The 22657-nt window shown below is 42.4% G+C and overlaps 1 protein-coding gene across 6 annotated transcripts in view; it reads right to left on the minus strand.

The window, feature by feature from the left end:
• The window catches only part of LOC140455130 (SLAM family member 9-like), a 62569-nt gene that overhangs the window by 28401 nt on the left and 11511 nt on the right, over positions 1-22657 (minus strand). For all 6 annotated transcript variants that reach the window (XM_072549794.1, XM_072549796.1, XM_072549795.1 and 3 more), the window contains exon 2: positions 1676-2014. In XM_072549794.1, the coding sequence (XP_072405895.1) occupies positions 1676-2014 (339 nt within the window). The remainder of the gene's footprint in view (positions 1-1675; positions 2015-22657) is intronic.

Consider the following 22657-nt stretch of genomic DNA (forward strand, 5'->3'; position numbering starts at 1 on the left):
AGGGAAAAGAAATGTATCGTCATTATCTGGTCTTAATGCGACTCAGGACCTACAATACTATTCTGGATTAGTGGTGCTGGAAGAGCACAGCAGTTCAGGCAGCATCCGCGGAGCAGTAATATCAACGTTTCGGGCAAAAGCCCTTCATCAGGAATACAGGCAAAGAGCCTGAAGGGTGGATAGATAAGTGAGAGGAGGGTGGGAGTGGGGAGAAAGTAGCATAGAGTACAATAGGTGAGTGGGGGAGGGGATGAAGGTGATAGGTCGGGGGGGGGGGAAGGGTGTAGTGGATAGATGGAAAAGAAGATAGGCAGGTAGACAAGTCATGGGGACAGTGCTGAGCTGGAAGTTTGGAACTAGGGTGAGGTGGGGGAAGGGGAAATGAGGAAACTGTTGAAGTCCACATTGATGCCCTGGGGTTGATGCCCTGGGGAAGATGAGGCGTTCTTCTTCCAGGCGTCTAGTGGTGAGGGAGAGGCGGTGAAGGAGTTCCAGGACCTCCATGTCCTAGGCAGAGTGGGAGAGGGAGTTGAAATCTTGGGCAACATAGTGGTGTGGTTGATTGGTGCGGGTGTCCCGGAGATGTTCCCTAAAGCGCTCTGCTAGGAGGCGCCCAGTCTCCCCAATGTAGAGGAGACTGCATCGGGAGCAACGGATACAATAAATGATATTGGTGGATGTGCAGGTAAAACTTTGATAGATGTGGAAGGCTCCTTTAGTGCCTTGGATGGAGGTGAGAGAGGAGGTGTGGGCGCAGGTTTTGCAATTCCTGCGGTGGCAGGGGAAGGTGCCAGGATGGGATGGTGGATTATAGGGGGGCATGGACCTGACCAGGTAGTCACAGAGGGAACGGTCTTTGTGGAAGACGGAAAGGGGTGGGGAGGGAAATATATCCCTGGTGGTGGTGTCTGTTTGGAGGTGACGGAAATGTTGGCAGATGATTTGGTTTATGCAAAGGTTGGTAGGGTGGAAAGTGAGCACTAGGGGCGTTCTGTCCTTGTTACGGTTGAAGGGGTGGGGTCTGAGGGCGGAGGTGCGTGATGTGGATGAGATGTGTTGGAGGGCATCTTTAATTATGTGGGAAGGGAAATTATGGTCTCTAAAGAAGGAGGCTATCTGGTGTGTTCTGTGGTGGAACTGGTCCTCCTGGGAGCAGATATGGCGGAGGTGGAGGAATTGGGAATACAGGATGGCATTTTTGCAAGAGGTAGGGTGGGAAGAGGTGTAATCCAGGTAGCTGTGGGAGTTGGTGGGTTTGTAAAAAATGTCAGTGTCAAGCCGGTCATCATTAATGGAGATGGAGAGGTTCTGGAAGGGAAGGGAGGTGTCAGAGATGGTCCAGGTAAATTCAAGGTCAGGGTGGAATGCGTTGGTGTAGTTGATGAATTGCTCAACTTCCTCGCGGGAGCACGAGGTGGCGTCGATACAGTCATCAATGTCGCGGAGGAAGAGGTGGGGAGTGGCGCCGGTGTAACACTACCTTTGACTCAACAGCCATCAGAAAAGAGCACTCAGTTATATTCCAGAAAGTGATCTGCCAAAACCAATTAAGTTCAGGTAACAAAATGCTGGTCTTGCCAGCAGCACATTCCTTCTATATTTGAAAGAAAGGGCCACTCTTATGGAGGGTCTTAAAGCATCTCTGCCTCATATTTAGTCAAAAAAGTCAAAATACCATATACTCGCAATTCCATCAGTTCTACATGGACGTCCTGTCCTGATCTTGCATTAACTTCATACCATCCTTGGTCACTTTTCATCAGAGTCTGTATTTCCAGACTGTAGTCGGTGAGGTTTAATCGGAACCTCTCTTTAAAACCATCGCTACATTCTGCTGGGTTGTTTCGGGCTTTGTAACAGATTTGAAACTTTCTCCCAGTGGATGAACTTCTGAAGTCCCAAGTAAGTATCAGTGGGTCTGGCCATGGAATGTGTACTGGTAAAGCTAATGACTGTCCTAGGCTTCCATTCAGTAAGTGTGAAGACATTGGATTCCCATCAGCCTGTGCGAGACCTGGGGAGCAGAAAAATAACAAAGAATAAGTGTCTTTAGCTTTGGTTAGTTTGTATTTATTGCTTTGCTAAAGATCTTCCATTACTGCAGTTCCAAACTGAGGCTGAAAGTATCCTCATATCTTAAGTGAAATGCATTTTGTATAGTTCCCTTCACGACAAAGCAGATGCTATTGACAAGATTCCACAGATGTTGCTCATCTCCGTGATTATTATAACAAGAGGAAGAAACTCACTCAGAACCTTATCTCTTCCCTGGTTAAATTTATTCACCAACTCAACTGGAAAGATATCTCAGAAAGATGCACAAACACTAATATAACATCAATCGAAGCCTTGCTGTGAAATTAGATAAATCTTCAGTGTGACAGTTTCACTCATGATCATTGTACCCCAATCATTGACCCACAGCAAACCCATTAGCACAGAATAAGAATAATTTGCAATTAAACACTGCGCAGTCATCTTATAATGTAGGAAATGCAAAATCCTATTTTCATACCTAAACAACGAGATGGTGCCAAAACAATGCATTTAATGGTGTAGGTTGAAAGAAATTATTGGTCAAGACAGAAGGGAAAATTCCACCACGCCCCACCCAAAATAGCCAGGAACGTCTTTCACATCTTTCCAAGGGAGGAGATAGGGCCTTAGTTTAATGAGTAAAATGAAGTTATCATAATCGCAGAAGGCCATAGGCTGCTCTCTCATTTGACAGAGATGACTGGTGATGAGTGTAATCTGACGGTCACCATGCCTCAGATGAGGGACAAGGTTCAGAAGGTGGGACCTTCACTTTGACCTCAGCTCATGTGGTAAGTGAACTCATGTAGTTAACCCAAAGGACCATCAAGAAATAGGAGATGGAGTGGGCCATTCAGCCCCTTGGGTCCACTCCACCATTCAATAGGATCATAGCTGATCTAACATTCCTCAAGTCCAGTTTCCCACACTTTCCCATCACCCTTGATTCCCCTACTGATAAAGAATCTATCTATCTCAGTCTTAAATAGACACAAGGACTCTACCCTTACAACTCTCTGTGGTAAGGAGTTCCTAAGGTTCTCAAGCCTCAGAAAATAAATTTCTCCTCATCTCAGTCTTAAATTGGCACTCATTTACTCTCAGGCTGTGCCCTCTGGTCTCAGACTCTCTGCATTTACCCTGTCAAGCCCCTTAAAAATCTTATCTGTTTCAATGAGACCACCTCTCATTCTTCTAAACTCCAGTGAGTAGAGTCCCAACCTGTTTAGTCTTTGCTCATAAGACAATCACTCCAAAGATCAAGCTCGTGAACCTTCCCTAAACTGCTCCAATGAAATAAAACTTTTCCTTAAAAAAGGGACCAAAACCACTCATAGTACTCCAGATGTAGTCTCGCCAGCACCTTGTACAGTTACAAATAGACTTCCTTAAACTTATTATCCACACTGATGTCACTCTGCATCACAAACCAGCTGTCCAGCCAACTAACCAACCTCACCAGTTTAATTGTCGATCCATCTGGAAGGCTTAGAGATGTGAGTGCCATCACAGCTGACACTTCAACATTCCTGGAGATTATAAATTAGGAGGTGTATTCTGGAATTTGGAAGATTGGGGTTGGAGGAAGAACAATCTCATGGAAACCAAAAATTGGTTGGGTGGGAGCTGAAAGTGGTTGAAAAAATTGCATTATTATCCAAGTTCACTTCCAACCCATTCCACTGAAGGGAAATTGAGGTTATGATCAGGCAGTGAGTAAAGGGGAGCAGTAAATAAACACACTCGTAAGACATATGTGCAATATTTAAATATGATAAAGAAGTTCCTCTCGCTCTGAGAGCATTATAGACTCATATCTATACTCTTGTCAACTTTTTACCGGCATTGTCAGCCATTTACCGATGACATAGTAATCCTAATTATGGAAATGTTTGGATAGAAATAATCTGTAGATGGCAGTCCTGAAGTTTTGAAGTGATGGACCTGTGATGATTTTCTTGGCAGATTATTCTACTGTGCAATCGCCCTTGGGGAGAGGTGACAGCCTTCCATTAGCCTTCCATCCTGGATATGGACAATCCAGGTGACAAAAGGCAGGTGAAGGCAGCTGGATGCAGGAAGCAGACACATTCCAATTCCAGGCCATTTGCCTCACCAAACCCTCAAAATTAAGACAGCATTCCCTGACCATTCCAAACTTCCCATGACTTACTCTCAATCCAAGAGAAGGTAATTTCTTGAAAGAGGCATCCAAACTCAAACCTTCCTCTTCTCCTGTTAATAGAATTCCCTGCTCACCTCCACTCTCAAACTCAATCTCAGTCCGGTCTCTGCACCATCTCTCTCAGTGTTTTATCCCCAAATCCACCTCTCTAACCCATCCCACCACTCTCAGGTGCAACTCTCCTTTGCTACCCTCCTGCCAAGTGGGGCCAATGGTCTGTATGCCCATTAGCTGCTCAAGCTCTCCTGATCTCATTTATGACAAAACATATTCATCAACAAAACCAAAGAACTATAAATGGTTGAAATCAGAAACAAAAACAGAAACTGCTGGAGAAACCCAGCATCTGACAGCATCTGTGATGAGAAAGCAGTGATCATGTTTCAGATCCACTGACCCTTCTTCAGCAGATCCTGTGCTAAATTCTTTCAGTTTCCCATCTTCAATCCAATCCCTCCACTCCCTCTCTCTCACTCTGCCACTGAGTAGCAAATGGAAAAGCCCATTGTATTCAGTATTAACACCTAATTTTACACAAACTCTTACAGCACAGAAGGAAAGCATTATGTCTGTGACAGCGCTTTTCAAATGTTATCCAATTACTTCACCTCCGAACCCATAGAGGGCAAATTTCCTCATTCCTTTTTACAGTTGTTTTTCCCAATCCCTTAATTAACCTGGATGACTGTTTGTGAGACTTGCACGTATGCCCTTACATGATTATCAGTGGATTTTTGGGTTAGTTTTTAATAGTTTTATGCCCTTCCCATAGCTAGGGCACACTTTCAACTTTGCACTCAAGTGTACCAAGGGTTTTGTGGAAATTTAATGGAAATAAGTATTGGAAAAGGTGTAAAATGTGCTGTAGCTCTTCTTTGCTAGACTTCCCTTTGCACAGAGTCAAATTTATTCCCAAATGGCTGCTAATCCAACACCCCAGTATTGTATTTAGGTGGCTAATTTGAAAAACTGCTGTCTCTCTCGTTATGTTTTGAGGAAAGTGCAGCTAATTCCAGGAGTCAGGGAGTTAACTGAATGACTCCCACAGCTACCTGGATTACACCTCTTCCCACCCTACCTCTTGCAAAAATGCCATCCCGTATTCCCAATTCCTCCGCCTCCACCGGATCTGCTCCCAGGAGGACCAGTTCCACCACAGAACACACCAGATGGCCTCCTTCTTTAGAGACCGCAATTTCCCTTCTCACGTGGTTAAAGATGCCCTCCAACGCATCTCGTCTACATCCCGCACCTCCGCCCTCAGACCCCACCCCTCCACCGTAACAAGGACAGAACGCCCCTGGTGCTCACCTTCCACTCTACCAACCTTCGCATAAGCCAAATCATCTGCTGACATTTCCGCCACCTCCAAACAGACCCCACTACCTGAGATATATTTCCCTCCCCACCCCTTTCCGCCTTCCGCAAAGACCGTTCCCTCCGCGACTACCTGGTCACGTCCACGCCCCCAAACAACCCACCCTCCAATCTTGGCACTTTGCCCTGCCACCGCAGGAACTGTAAAACCTGCGCCCACACCTCCTCCCTCACCTCTATGCAAGACCCTAAAGGAGCCTTCCACATCCATCAAAGTTTTACTTGCACATCCACTAATATCATTTATTGTATCCATTGCTCCCGATGCGGTCTCCTCTACAATGGGGAGACTGGGCGCCTCCTAGCAGAGCGCTTTAGGGAACATCTCCGGGACACCCGCACCAATCAACCACACCGCCCCGTGGCACAACATTTCAACTCCCCCTCCCACTCTGCCGAGGACATGGAGGTCCTGGGCCTCCTTCACCGCCGCTCCCTCACCACCAGACGCCTGGAGGAAGAACGCCTCATCTTCCGCCTTGGAACACTTCAACCCCAAGGCATCAATGTGGACTTCAACAATTTCCTCATTTCCCCTTCCCCCACCTCACCCTAGTTCTAAACTTCCAGCTCAGTAACTTCCCCCATGACTTGTCCAGACTTGTCCTACGTGCCTATTTTCTTTTCCACCTATCCACTCCACCCTCTCCTCCCTGACCTATCACCTTCACCCCCTCCCCCACTCACCTATTGTACTCTATGCTACTCTCTCCCCACCCCCACCCTCCTCTAGCTTATCTCTCCACACTTCAGGCTCACTGCCTTTATTCCTGATGAAGGGCTTTTGCCTGAAACGTCGATTTCGAAGCTACTTGGATGCTGCCTGAACTGCTGTGCTCTTCCAGCACCACTAATCCTGAAATATTCTGTGCATACTTCCTACCTACTGAGTCTGTTTCCTGTTAACCAGCAAAGATTGCAAAAGGAAACTAGTTAGCTGTGGAAAATACACATTTTATCAAGTGACTGGGGCATGGAGCCAGTTAAAATAAGAATTCTCATCTCAAATGTGAAACTAAAATTCATCATGGAGCCATAAATTTATCACCAAAACAGCTAATGTATTTCTAGTACAACCTTTGACATTATCTGGATGATACAGAGTTCACACAATCAAGTCCCTGTACATTAGATGGCTGGAGAACTGGTATAACCACAGGATATAATCATAATTTGCATAAAAGTTTGCATAAAAAGCAAATTCTTTTTGGAAGAATCATGGGGTGCTAGTTCAGTTTGTGACACGACAAAATCCCACTGGAAACTGACTTCCAGTCACAGATATATCTCTGAGCTGTCACCCTAAGCTTCCTGCCTTCAGGTAATTTTGGATCCAACCTCATGTGCTCTTACTATCTCTACAAAATCATCTTATCAAAAGCCTTTCTAAATTCTACATAGGCTACATGAAATGCATTACCCTGACCAACATTTCTAGTTCTCAAAATGTTTAATTCATCTTGTCAAACCCTACCTTCCCTTGACAAATTCCAGCTGACTGTCCCTGAGTGAGCCATGGCGCCAAAAGTGCAGATATATTGTGTCCCTCAGAAATCTTTCTAAAAATTTCCCTACAACCAAAGCTAGACAGACTGGCCAGATCCTGATCTATCCCTTACTTTTTTTAATATTTCGATAATATTAGCAGTACTCCAATTGTCTGGCATATCATCTATCTCCAGCGAGGATTTGAAAATTGGTGCTAGGCCCCCTGATATATCCACTTTTGTTTTCCTCAACTCGCTGAGATATATTTCCATGCAGGTCTACACACTTATCCATTTCTCAGTCTGCCAAACTCTCCAGGATCACCTCTCTCTCTCTCTATTTCTTCTAATATTTCACAGTCCTCCACCCTAACATCAATATTTTGTTATCCCTGGAGATAAAGGAGATGGAAATTAAAGAAAAGAAAGTCTGCTTTTGACAAATGAGAGGTAGAAAATAAAATTGAGAAACAAGAGAAATATTGAAGATTCACAGGGGAGGCATTTGGCATGCTGGAGGACGGGAGTGCGGCTAATATTGGGCCTTTACATATGAAAGGCTCTAAGGAGAAGCCTGGGAACTAAAAGCCTGTGAGCTTGACATTGGTGGTAGGTAAGATGTTGGAAAGTAGGATTTACATGCTTTTGGAGAAGTAAGGACTGATTAGGGATAGTCAACATGGTTTTGTGCAAGGGGAAATATTGTCTCAAACCTGATTGAGTATTTTGTGGAAGTAACCAAAAAGATTGATGAGGGCAGATGGGTAGATATTGTTTATATGGATATTAGTAAAGCCTTTTACAAAGTTCCAATGGAAAACTAATTAATAAAGTTAGATCACATGGGATTTAGGGTGAACTTGCCAACTGAATACAAAATTAGTTTGATGGACAGACACAGAAGGTAGTGATGGAGGGTTGTTTTTGGACTGGAGGTCTATGACCAGCAGTGTTCCACAGCAATCAGTACTGGGTCTAATTTTATTTGTCATTTATAGACACTATTTGGATAAAAATATAGGAAGCATGATTAGTAAGGTTGTAGATGGCAGTAAAACAATCTTTCAATCTTCCCTAGGCCTATGGAAGGTGCTAGCAAACTGGAAAATTGCAGATGCTGCCACCTTGTTTTCGAAAGTTTATAAGGATAAGCCCAGCTATTACAAACCAGTCAGTTTAATTGTTTGGGGTGCTTCAAGAAACAATTATTCAGAACAGATTGAGTAGTGACATAGAAAAGGGGTACAGGAAATAGATTCCTAAAGGGCAAACATATTTAACCTAGCTTGCTGGATTGGTAACAGAAAGGGTTAATGAACCGAATGCTGTTGATGTGGTGAATATGCTAATGTTGACTGGATACATTTTTGGGTTGGATGGAGGTCTCTAGTGGAGTTCCATGGGGTCAGTATTGGGGCTCTTGCTTTTCCTCCTATTTGTTAATTACTAAGATCCTGGTGTGCAGAAGGCAATTTCAAAGTTTGCAGATAACACAAAACTTGCAGACCTGTGAAGAAGGAGTGTTGAACTCCAGAAGGCTCGACAAGTTGGTGGAGTGAGGCAAACAGATCTCAGATGAGGATCAGGGTAGAAAAGTTTTAGATGACTTTGAAAGACAATATAAATAGACGGTACAATTCTAAAGGAGATGCAAGACAAGAGGACGTGGGTATACGTGTACAAAAATCACCTAAAATGGCAGCAAATACCCAAAAACTGTGAATGCTGGAAGTCAGAAACAAAAACTGCAATTGTTGGAAAAACTCAGCAGCCCTGCTACATTTGAGGAGTGGAATCAGAATTAATGCTTCGGAACCATTCTGAAGAAGGGTCACTGGACCCGAAACGTTAACTATGCTTTCTCTCTTCAATTGCTATAAGACCTGCTGAGTTTTCCAAATATGTGAAGCATACAGTGTTCTTGGCTTTATTCATCAGAGAATAGAGTACAAAAGCAAGGAGGTGCTGTTGAACTTATACAAAACATTTGTTAGGCCTCAACTGGGCAGTTCTGGGTACCACATTATAGGAAGGATTTGAACACAATCGAGAGAATGCAGAGGAAGTTTACAGCAATGGTTATAGAAATAAGGAACTCCATGTATGAGAACAGATTGAAGAATGTGGAACCTTTCTTCATGGGAGAAGGCAGCTAAAAGGAGCTCTGGTAGAGGCTTTCAAAATCACAAGGAAACTGGATAGCGTAGATAGGGAGAAAATTTCCAACCCATAAAAGGAATGAGGACATGGGACATAGATTTAAAGTGATCTGCAGAAGAAGCAAGAAAGGAAAAATATTTTCACTCAATGAGCACTTAGGGCATGGACAGGCAGTGACTGCAGGTTCAACTAGGCCATTGAAGAATGCATTGGGTGATAATTTTGTTAAAAACAACATCAAGGATATGGAGAAAGAGCAGGAAATTTGCATTAATTAATGATACTTTAACAAGCTGGTGCAACTACAAGGAGCCAAATGGCCTCATTCTTCAAGGAAAAACTTTTGTGACTCCACCTATGTGATTTTATGATGTTGAAAAGGCTACACACTGTGCCCTATTCCTCCAAGGTCTGTTCAGGACAGTAACTTCCTGAACAAGACGTCAATGGGTGCACGCATTGATCAGCGATACTATTGATACATAGTCACTGTAATGACTTAATAATTGAATAGATGAGTGTCATATTGAATGACTCACTAATGACCCTGGGTTCCATTCACGATGCCAGTAGCTGCATTCAATATCACAAGCCTCAGAGCTAGTGAGGAATGAGAGGATAACATCACTATAGTTGCTAATCGGAATCACAAAACCTGTATATTGATCTCATCTGGAAGATCCAGATATAGGAGTCATGTTAGCTTGCCAGTGTTTTTGGCTGTGACAGCCTCCAAAGCCAAATAATCTATGATCTCTTACTGTCTGCGCTTACACACAAAGGATGAGCGTCGGCAACCTGACTAGTTTACATTGAGGCCCCTTACCCAGCATGATCTAATGGCTTTGAGCAAGAGAAGTACAGACAATTAGATTTGGGGATGAGCATACTGAAGATGGGTGTGACCAGGTGCTATTGGATTGCCTGAATCAGGCCTAACCTAAAATCGTTCGCACCCACAATAAACCAAGGAGTGACACCTGCCAAGAAAATGGTGAATCTGACTGACATCAACTGCAATCAAGTTGGTTACAGTTAGCCACTGTCTGTATCTCATGTTTCCACAAACCACAGAAACCACAAAAATGTTGAAGCTTGGGAGAAATGCAAACTTGTGAAAGTCCAGATAGATTGATTACTTTGTGTGGAGGGGGCGCATTTTGCAGGATCAGATGAGTGGAGCAGAAATGCAAGTAAGTTATACTTGGTCTATATCATAACAGTGAGGTTCAGAGTTTCTTTCCCCAGACTCTATGACTCTTTATTGTGCACTGTATATATGTTCCACCGTTCACAATCTAGAGGGCAATTCTTTTCTATTGGTGGGATAGTGTTCAATATCGAGCCTCCCTAAGTGATTGCAAGTGGGACATGAAACACTGAAGTTTAATAATCCAACTCCTTTAACCTTCAGTTCACACAAGTATTTACAGCAGGTATATATGAGATCAACACTACTGTTCAGTTCTGGCATTCAAGTCACCTTGTTCTGCCCTTCTCTCTGTTATAATACGAAGTGTTTAATATAACTCATCACTGTCTGCCAAATGTGGACTAGCAAAAGGTTCTATACAAATTTGAAATAGCTAATTTTTAATTATATTCCTATAGTACCAAGTGTTTTATATGCTTTTTGTGAAGGCCTTACCAACTCTTGCTGTATGACTCTCTGACAGCTATTAATCCAGAACCTGACTCTAATGTTTTGGTGACATGGATTCAAATCCAACCATAGTAAATGGCAAAATTGAATTCAATGCATTTTTAAAAGTCTCCAATAAAAGAAACGTTAGGCCAATTGTGGCTTTGGCAATACCATTGATTATTTAAAAAAACCCATGTGGTTCATCACTGCCCTGTGGGAGGGAAATCTGTACTCCTTACCTGGTCTAGCCTACATGTGACTCCAGCCCCACCGCAAGGTGGTTGATTCTTAACTATGCACTGGGCAACTAGGGATACACAAAAAAAATCCCAGTCTTAATGGAAACTCTCATATCCCATTGGCGAATGAAACAAAAACAGCTTTGTCCTTCAGATGAATTAAATATGAACGGCTGCAATGCACAACATTTGCAGCAGCCTCTGAAGACGAAGTCTATCACAGATGGAATGTAGATAAAATGGATAAACTACAAATGCTCAAAACTGAAGTTCGTCAGCCATGGAGCCTTACATTGGCCTCAAAATACACATACTGTCTTAATTATTTAATACACTGTTACACTGTAGGCAAATAAGCAAGGACAGTGGCTAAATTTGAGCAAGCGATTTAACGAACAGTAGATGAGATGACTGACCAACTTTATGGTTTGTTGATTATGTCAATTCAAAAGGACAAAGGTCTGTTTCCATGCTGTACATCTCTATGACTCAATGACAACGTTGCCATCTGAAAAAGCTGCTTTTTGACTTCCTCCACTTTCAGGCTTTCATGCATGTGGGTGTAACTTTTGTGTAAATATTTGAATCCGGCAGGTGCTGGGAACTGCAGTAGCCAATATGAATATGCTCCTAATTAACTAATACTGCACTATACAGCAGCTGTTTCTATTTGCTAAGCTCGCACGTTGGACCATGGAATAAGCTGAAATGTGTGACACATTAAAAGTGAACATCTGTCCATGTTTTCAACAAGTATTTAGCCAAAACAAATTTTTGTTTCACAAAGAAAAGGGCAGTGCATTTGCACTGAAATGTTTCCTCCCAGCCTTTGAGGTACAACAGAATTTGAATAGGTATGTCAAATTCAGCAAACACCAGTTCCTGCACAGTGTAAACTGCAACTTGAGTCACTACCTGCATTTAGGGTAATATGGTTTCCTTACAAAGCCACTTAATGTTTTTGTTTTGCATACAGACACCTATTCCAGTTATAATCAGTCAAAGAAGGAACTGTTGTAAGGTTGCAAACCATGAAATAGTGTAAAGAAACTGAGTGTTTGTACAGAGCTTTGCAGAGATAGTAAAGGCAAGACATCACCTTCTGAAGTGGTTATGTCCATTACATGTGGCTACAAAATACTGCTGCCTCACAGCGCCAGAGACCTGGGTTCATTTCCCGCCTCAGGCGACTCTCTATGTGGAGTTTGCACATTCTCCCCGTGTCTGCGTGGGTTTCCTCCGGGTGCTCCGGTTTCCTCCCACACTCCAAAGATGCGCAGGTCAGGTGAATTGGCCATGCTAAATTGCCCATAGTGTTAGGTAAGGGGTAGATGTAGGGGTATGGGTGGGTTGCGCTTCGGCGGGGCGGTGTGAACTTGTTGGGCCGAAGGGCCTGTTTCCACACTGTAAGTAATCTAATCTAAAATGCACTGCAGAATTTCACCAAACGTCCTCAGACAGCACCTTACAAACCCACAATTTCCACCTGGAAGGACAAGGTTAGCAGATATGTAGAACCATCTTCAGGTTCCCCTCCAAGCAACACACCATCGTGACAAGGGAATTTATCACCATTCCTTCACTGTCGATGGGCCAAAAACCTGGAGTTTCCTCCCTAACGGTATTGTGGGTCAACCCACAACAAGTGGAGTGCAGCAGTTCAAGAGGTCAGCTCACCATCATCTTCTCAAGGGCAACAAGGGATGCGCAGTAAATGTTGGCCCAGCCAGTGACACACACATTGCACAAATGAATAATGGAAAATAAAATTCTGGCTGTTTACCACATATTGATGACCATTAACTGAATTTGGTCTGCTGTTTCTTATCTGTATCAAGTGCCCGTCCTCTTGCTATCCCGTGGGGAGACTGAGGATTGAACTCTGGATGTTTAGATGCTTTAAGTTAATTGTATGGCATACTTAAATGCAGCAACAGACTGTGCCAGTTCCTGAAGTATTAAACCTCATTACCACTTACCGGAGACATGAAGGAAAGTAACAAATAACTTACAGTTTGGTCACTGCATTATAGAAAGGATATGATTGCATTAAAAAGAATGCAGAGTAAATTCACCAAAATGTTGCTGATTGAAGTGATCCTGCTAATAAAGACAGACTAGATTAGCCAAGGTGGTTTTCTTTAGAACAGAGAAGGCTGATGGGGGTATCCAATTGATGGGTACTAGGTTCTGAGGGGCATAAACAGGGTAGATAGGAAAAACCTTTCCTTTTAATACAGGGATCAAAAACCAAGGGCCATAATTTTAAAGTAAGGAGCAGGAGGTTTAGAGGAAATCTGAGAAATTTTGCTTCTTTACCTAGAGATTTGTGTTCTGGAACCCACTGCGTGAAAGAGTGGTAGAGGTAGGAAGCATCAAGTTAGTTAAGACTGTTTAGAAGATTACTTGAAATGCCATAGCATACAAGACTACAGGCCAGGTGCTGGGAAATGGGATGAGAACAGATGGATGGTTGATGATTGGCACAGACATGATGGGCCAAAAGGTGTAAAGCTCCATGGTTTTATGGTTTACATCATATTTAATGACATCCGTATGTCCCACAGTGTTTTACAGCCAGAAAAGGACTTTTTGAAGCGGGACAGTGTTTCAGTGTGTGTTCTGAAGAAGGGTCACTGGACACAAAATGATAACTCTGCTTTCTCTCTACAGACACTACCAGACCTGCTGTGATTCTTCTCCTATTTCTGTTTTTGCTTCATTTCTTTCCTTTTGATTTGCATTATCATGAGCTGTTTCAGAACATACAGAGGATGAGTGTGGGGTGAAAATGAACCTGTGCAGAAGTGAAACAGATAAAGTAGACAAAATATTGAATAGTAGAGATAGGTAGCCACTGAGCTTGTGTATTATTGTGTAATATGGATACAGAGCAGTTAACATCATCAGCAATCAGATTAACTGACAAGTTTCATTTCCATATTTTGGATAGTTCATGTCTCAATAGCATTGCATCCTTCCCTCACTTGGTTTTAGAGGTGTAGCTAGTCCTGTATGTATTGGAAATTTCGTCACATTAGGAAAGAAATTACGTGCCAAAAATCATGTCAAATATGTCTAACGCTAAAACCCCCAAAACTACTCCCAAAGACTTGACTTGAAGATGCTGGTGTTGGACTGGGGTGTACAAAGTTAAAAATCACATAACACCAGGCTTTAGTCCAACAAGTTTATTTGGAAGCACTAACTTTCAGAGTGCTGCTCCTTCATCAGGTGGTTGTGGATTATAAGATCATAAGACACAAAATTTATAGGAAAAGTTTACAGTGTGATGTAACTGAAATTAAATATTGAAAAAAACCTGGATTGTTTGTTAAGTCTCTCATCTTTTAGAATGAACATGTTGGTTTCAGTTCTTTCATATGTAAATCGCAGGACTTTTTTTAAAGTTACATTCTCAAGTGAACTTTAACAATAGGTACCATGTTAGCCCAGATAATGCATTTAAGGAGTAAGGTGCCCTGTGTGAGACTGTCCATGCCACAATGTTCAGACTGATTCTAATCTAAAAAACAGACTTACAGAATCTTACATGGATTCATGCAGTCTTTGAGCAAAATAAAATGTAATTCTGCAAGTACAAATTCACCCCAAAGACTTGACTTTGTAAATTGTAAAATGTGAACTCCCAGCATGGGTGAGAATGGTCACCATTTTGAAACATGAAAAATGTAACATAATTAAATCATTTTAAATTTAATTTTACTGTAACAATCGGTCATACAAATATATTTTAATCACAATCATTGAGTTTTAAAATCATTGAACCCATTGTTTACAGCATCATGCAGGCAATACACAGTCCATCAGATTGATTCTCTTTGGCCATGGCAGCACCAAAGCAATCTCACTCTCGATCAAATGTAGTGATTTCATTTTAAGAAGCCCCCCCTTCTTAACGGAGAAAGGTCATCTTACTCTCCATTTGCTGAGTTTGATATTAATTCATCAATATCCTCTTAACTGCATCAATAATATCAATTCAGAACATTAATAAGCTGCAACATTACAAAGGCCACTTGGACACCTATTCAACTTGACCCATTCTCTTCCATTCAGCTCTTATCATCGACGTGCACGAAAAAATCCTGCAGGACGGTTAACAGTGATTTTACTTTTGAAAGTTACTATAGGCCTCAATATTGAACAGGCTATTATCACTGTATATGTTCTCATGAATTTTGATTTTTACTGTTTTTGAACCCTTCCACTCAAATGTCAAAGTTTGGACATACAGAAATTCACAGGCGCTTCATCTATATTGGTATGTGACTGAATGGGTTCTTGTGTGGTGACCACTTCCTGACAGGGGGTCACAGGTAGCTCAGTTGCCTGGCCAGCTGAGTTTAGATTTCACAGTGACACCAATACCACAGATTCCATTCCTGCATCGCTCAGGTTACAATGAATGTCTTGCCTTCTCAAGCTCAGCCCTTGCCTGAGGTGTAGTGACGCTCAGATTAAACTGACCACCGGCCATCCATCTCTCTAACAATACTGTGTAATGATGGTGACTTTACCTTTACCACTTCCTGGTGAATTAGTGGAAACTGTTCATTTTATGTGAAGGTATGTTGGTAGATTCTAAGTAATTACTGTCTGCTGCTGTAACACCAAACAACTATGATCCATAAACAGCCACAAAGTCTCGTCTCTGCTCATCACCATTTAATGCAAAGTCTTCTTTTTGTGGGTATCTATTAAACTCCCACTCATCTTTGCAAACACAACCACTGTTATTTCCCCTTAATCTCCTTTGTCAAATACAGAACATAAAATATGTATACCTAAGTTGACAGATCAAGGCTGAGTATAAATACAAATATTGAATTTCATAGGTAAGAGGTTGTGAGGAAGTGATTTGTGTCAGACTGATCACTGGTCACTGAGCTCCAGGCTCTTCGATGGGTCCGTGAATTCTGTATCCAGACAGACAAATTTCTTTGTATCCCATGCCTCCTTACTTTCTGAATGAGCCTACTGTGGGGAACCTTATCAAATGCCTTGCTAAAATCCATGTACACCACATCCACTGCTCTACCTTCATCAATGTGTTTTGTCACATCCTCAAAGAATTGAATAAGGCTTGTGAGGCATGATATACCTCTCACAAAGCCATGCTGACTATTTCTAATCAAACTATGCTTTCATTGCCCTTGTCTTACTGGGTGCCTTGATTTACAAGTTTAGAAAGATTTGTCAAAGGACCCAGAGTGAATTGCCCCAGTGCATCTTGTAGATCGTGCACACTGCTGTTGCTGCTTTGTTGGTGGAGGAAGTGAACGTTGAAGGTGGTGAACGAGTGCTAATCGAATAGGATGCTTTATGCTGGATTGTGTTGAGTTTCTTGAGCATGGCTGGAGCTGCATTTATGCAGGAAAGTGGAAAGTTTTTCACCAGACTTGGCTGGGAACTAGGAAGACATGGGCAAGTACAACTTAAAGGATGATTGAATGGCAAAGCGTGAAGTGATGGACTTTGTTAAGAAGAATATGAAGAGACAATTTGAACTAAAAAGAAACATAATTTCATATGGAGTGCAAGAACTAAGAGTGATTGAGGTATGGAAAAGACAGACTTTGGAAAACAGCAGGACAGACTTAAAAAGCTATTCATATTGTTTTTTGAGCAATTTTGGAATAGAGTACAAAACCAAAGAAAGAGTTAAAAGAAAGAGCTGCAAGATACTTAACAAAACCACTCAGTGTCTCAAAGCAGTTTGCAGAAAATTAGATACGTTATGAAGTGCAGTCATTGGTGCAATATTGGAAAAGTATCAGTCAATTTGTGGCTCAGTTGAAAACCTCTTCAGAAAGTCAGCACCCTAGATATTGCAGCTCGCTCAGTCACGACACTGGAATGTGAGGAAAAGTTATTGTGTGCAAGAGTTGGAGTAGGATTTGAAACAGAAGACTCACAGGTAACTGTCACCAGCCGATCTACAACTGTCATACCTTTAATGAAATACTAGTTCACCATCAGCAATACCATCCTTTTGGATGGACTTCAAGGCCTTGGATATTATGCAGAAAATACATGCATTTGGAAAGGCAAGGACTGATTAGGGATAGTCAGCATCGCTTTGTGCATGGGAAATCATGTCTCATGAACTTGATTGAGTTTTTTGAAAGAGTAGCAAAGAGGATTAATGAGGGCAGCGCATTAGACATGATCTATATGGACTTTAATAAGGTGTTCAACAAGGTTCCTCATGGGAGACCGGTTGGTTAGGTTAGATCTCATGGAATACAGGGAGCACTAGCCACTTGGATACACAACTGACGCAAAGGTAGAAGACAGAGAGTGGTGGAGGAGGGTTGCTTTTTCATACTAGAGGCCTGTGACTAATGGCATGCACAAGGATCGGTGCAGGGTCCACTGCTTTTTGTCATTTATATAAATGATTTGGATGTGAAAATATGAGGTATACTTAGTAAGCTTGCAGATGCCACCAAAATTGGAGATGTAGTGGACAACGAAGTAGGTTACCATGGAGTACAATGGGATCTTGATCAGATGGGCCAATGGGTTGAGGAGTGGCAGATGGAATTTTAGATAAATACAAGGCACTGCATTTTGGAAAAGCAAATCAGAGCAGAACTTATACACATAATGGTAAGGTCCTAGGTAGTGTTGCTGAACAAAGAGACCTTGGTGTGCAGGTTCATATTGTGAGAGGCACTTGCAAAAGTTGTTGTTTCTCCAAAAATCACAAGGCTGAGTCATGGGGTTGGTGGGGGTGGTGGGGGGGGGGGGGGGAGGTATGTGTTAAGCTAAATATGTTTGCACAACCAGCTACAAGTAACTGCATCTTGCTTCTGCAAATATCGCAAGGCGGAATCATGAGGGTGTATACCAAGACATACCAAGAAAGGGAGGTGGTCGACTGGTAGAAACAGATGTATTGACATGACAGTTGCAACTGTTATGCACATAGGGAGTTAGTATGAACATGATAACCAAATAAGACCCAGTGTTGTGTCAGCAAAAGTAATAAGACCCAGCTATCGGGGGGGCACGCTAACAACAGACCATAGGCAGATGTGGTAAGCCAATTACATTAGCAGCTGCACAGAACAATACAACTATCAGATATGAAATAAAAGGAGAGTACCAAGAGACTCAACTGAACTGTATAAATTGTAATGTAACCTCCTGATCGATGTGCCTACTTTATGGTCACCCGGCTTGCAAGAATGCACAAATAAAACTGCTTCAGAATTTGACTCGGACTGAAATTATTGAACAGTGAGCTTCGTTTCACACAATACTTCCAAGAAAGTAGAGTTGCAAGTAGAAAGGATAGTGAACAAGGTGTACCTGAAGACTCTCAGGTAGCTGCTACCAACCAACCTACAACTGTCATATGACACCTTCATGAAATACTGGTTCACCTTCAACTACATCATCCTCTTGGATGGACTGTAAGGCCTTGGATATTATGCAGAAAACATTTGCTGAAGTAGTGCCAGGAATTAGGAAAGGTAGTGTCTCCAATGTCTCCACATAACTGTGGTGTTCTACTGAATGAAGACAAAGTTAAGTAAAGGTCTGATAGTCATTTATTTTATTCATTAATGGGATATTGGCTAGCCTGTATTTGTTGCACATTCCCTAGTTGCCCTTGAGAAGCTGGCCATGCTGTAGGTTAGGACCCCATCAAATTATTTTAAGGTAAACTAGACCCGAACATTTACTTATTTTAAAGGCAAACATGAAGTACCTGTTCCAGATGCAATGCGACTGGTCAAACTACTCAACATTAGGCAAAACACAATTTACTTAAGCACTATAGTTAAAATATAACCAAAGAGAAAAGAATTTAGGATAACAACTGCACTGGAAAACATATTAACAGATATAGTAAATGTTATGATTAACTGTTTCAATCCAGTAAAATCCCATAAACACACCCCTCGGCAAAAAGGAAAACTTAGACACAGATTCTCATGTACCATTTTCCAGTCCAGGAGGCAAAAAAGCATCAACAGAAAATTCAGAGATAGTAGCAGCCAGGAAACATTCACTGAAGCTTCCAGCTCTGTTAAGACCCCAAGAGCTTCAAATGCGATTGAAAAAAACCAAACTCCAGGATTTGTGAGAGCTGCCCACCCATTCAGACTACTAAAAAAGAAAATCTCAAGGCATCCCAAGCTATTTACATTACCCGAGATTGTTGGCCACCTCTGCCTTACAACCCCTCTTCGAAAAAAAACCCAAGACAAAATAGCTTTTAAAGCTAAAGCATGGTCCCAGTGGTGAACTGCCTTTGTGAACCACTGCAGTTCACATGCTGTAGGTAAGCCCACAATGCTATTAGAGAGATAATTCCGAGATTTTGATCTGTACCACTAAAGGATGTTAATATAATTACAAGCAAAACACAAAATCATTGATGATATGGATAAAAAAAGATGCTTAGTTCAGTATAAAAGGGAAGGTATCAAGGAAAAAGAGTAAATTTCCAACATAAAAGCAGCATTTTAATTGATAACCTCTGTGAAACTCACACAATTGGTCACATGGTAAGTTGCCGCTCTTAAAGAACCAACAGAATTATGCGGCTGCTCTTCATTATCTCAGAAGTGAGCAGGAGAAACAATTCTTTTGTCACTGTGTTTTATCTCTGCAAAGGAAAGCTATTGCATTTCAGCTTAGCATGCTAACAAAGAGTCACATCTGAGAGAACAACTGACAAAATCCACAAAGTTTGCAAGGATTAGGTGGACAAAACAAGAAAAACTGGAAACAGATGGTGAGGTTAGAAGTGTACGGTCTGTCATGCCTAGTGTCAGTCTCCTGTGGTTACCCCAATCATTTGAAATTGTGGGCGGCACGGTGGCACAGTGGTTAGCACTGCTGCCTCACAGCGCCAGAGACCCGGGTTCAATTCCCGCCTCAGGCGACTGACTGTGTGGAGTTTGCACATTCTCCCTGTGTCTGCGTGGGTTTCCTCCGGGTGCTCCGGTTTCCTCCCACAGTCACAAAGATGTGCAGGTCAGGTGAATTGGCCATGCTAAATTGCCCATAGTGTTAGGTAAGGGTTAGATGTAGGGATACGGGTGGGTTGCGCTTCGGCGGGGCGGTGTGGACTTGTTGGGCCGAAGGGCCTGTTTCCACACTGTAAGTAATCTATTCTAATCTCTTACCATCTGCCCAAGACTGTCAAAAACTACAGAGTTATGAATACAGCCCAGCCCATCAGGCAAGTCAACATTCCATCCATCAACTCCATCTATATTTCTCACTGTCTCTGGAAAGCAGCCGCCATCGTCCAAAACCCTTCCCACTCTGATTATAGTCTCTTCCCATCTCTTCCATTGGGCAGAAGATACAAAAGCTTAAACACACATATCAGTAGGTTCAAGAACAGCTCTTTACCCACTGTTGTTAGACTTCTGAATGGACCTCTTGAATTTAAAATTTAACATTGATCTTGTTTATTGTGCACCTTCTCTGCAGCCCGTAACATTATATTCTTTGCGCTGTTCCATTACCCCAATGCACTTGGTATGATATGATCTGACTGTATGTGTGCAAAACGGAAGCTTTTCTCTGTACCTAGGTACATGTGGCAATAATAAATCAAAGATTGAGCAGGGCAAGTGTCGCTTTCTGCAAAACCAATTTTACGGTTTGATTCACTTTATAATGTAACTTAGAAGAAGAGTCAGATCATAGGGCATTTCCGTTCAACGTTTCCACATGACATTACAGGGAAATTCCAGCATCGAGTTTTCTTGCTCATTTAACAAACGGTAACTTGATGACTAACTACATTTTTAAAAACAATATATTGTATGCAATTTGCACTGCTCTGTCTTTTGAAAGGACTTCCAGAAAATTATATTTTAGAGTTTGCTTTGGCAGTTATACGATGAGTAGAAAGTGAGGACAACAGATTTGGAGATCAGTCAAGAATAGGGTGCTGGAAAAGCACAGCAGGTCAGGCAGCATCCAAGGAGCAGGAGAATCAACGTTTCAGACATAAGCCCTTCATCAAGATTCCCGATCAAGGGCTTATACCCGCATCGTCAATTCTCCTGCTCCTTGGATGCTGCCTGACCTGCTATGCTTTTCCAGCACCCCACTCTTGATAGTGACATGATGATAATAATATTCAATCCTACATCAAGCCATGTTTTTCTTTCTTTTAGTGATATTCCTTCGATAAATGTGTCTGAGTGATGTCTCAATAGGGAAACTGTGACCTAGATCATAGAACCCCAACAATGTGGAAGCACCCATTTGAGTCCACACTGACCCTCTGAGCAGCATCCTACCCAGACCCACTCCCATAACCTTGCACTTCCCATGGTTAATCCATCTAACATGCACACCCTGAACACGATGGACAATTTAGCATGGCCAATCCACCTAACCTGCATATCTTTGGACTGAGACAGGAAACTGGAGAAAACCCACACAGACACAGAGAGAATGTGTAAGCTCAGCACAGACAGTTGCCTGAGGCTAGAATTACACCCAGGTCCCTGGTGCTGTGAGGCAGCAGTACTAACCACTGAGTCACCATGCTGGCCTGAGTGTTCCGTTAGTGTTTAAAAGTAGCTGAAGTGCAAAACTGATAAACTTAGCAGCAGTTCGAGCAAAGTGCCGAAACAGAACTGTAATTGTGTATTAACTTGAATAAAATGTGGACTACATGAAATTTTATGGTGCCTGGTCAAAAATGGGCAATTAAGCCACCACTTACTGCGACATCCGGGCTTGATTTATCAGTCAACCACCACATGCAACACTTCTTGGAAGAGGAGCGGAAGGTGGCAAAGACACAACATACTTTTTCACCAAGAGTAGCTTGTAAGTACTATCACTGACTGTGTTTGCTACTTTTTAAAGAATAAAGCTGCAAGACAAGACCTGCAGTGGATGGCGGAAAAGCAACATTTATGACTTTGCCCTCACCTATAATTCCAGTCACAAATGTGTCTGCATGAGACATTTTACCATCATTATCACTGCCTTTATCTTTCACTGTGGGCAACTTCATAACCTGTCCCACTTGCTCCACCTCCCACTCAGTCAACAATTTAGAAACCACATGTTTCCAGCTCCTTTCAATTATAGAGTCATAGAGATGTACAGCATGGAAACAGACCCTTCGGTCCAACCCATCCATGCCGACCAGCTATCCCAACCCAATCTAGTCCCACCTGCCAGCACCTGGCCCATATCCCTCCAAACCCTTCCTAATCATATACCGATCCAAATGCCTCTTAAATGTTGCAATTGTACCACCCTCCACCACTTCTTCTGGCAGCTTATTCCATACTGTGTGAAAAAGTTGCCCCTTAGGTCTCTTTTATATCTTTCCCCTCTCACCCTAAACCTATGCCCTCTGGTTCTGGACTCCCCGACCCCAGGGAAAAGACTTTGTCTATTTATCCGATCCATGCCTCTCATAATTTTGGAAACCTCTGTAAGGTCACCCCTCAGCCTCCGACGCTCCAGGGAAAATAGCTCAAGCCTGTTCAGTCTCTCCCCA

This window comes from Chiloscyllium punctatum, chromosome 30 (genome assembly GCF_047496795.1).
Source record: "Chiloscyllium punctatum isolate Juve2018m chromosome 30, sChiPun1.3, whole genome shotgun sequence".
In the NCBI taxonomy this organism is placed as follows: domain Eukaryota; kingdom Metazoa; phylum Chordata; class Chondrichthyes; order Orectolobiformes; family Hemiscylliidae; genus Chiloscyllium; species Chiloscyllium punctatum.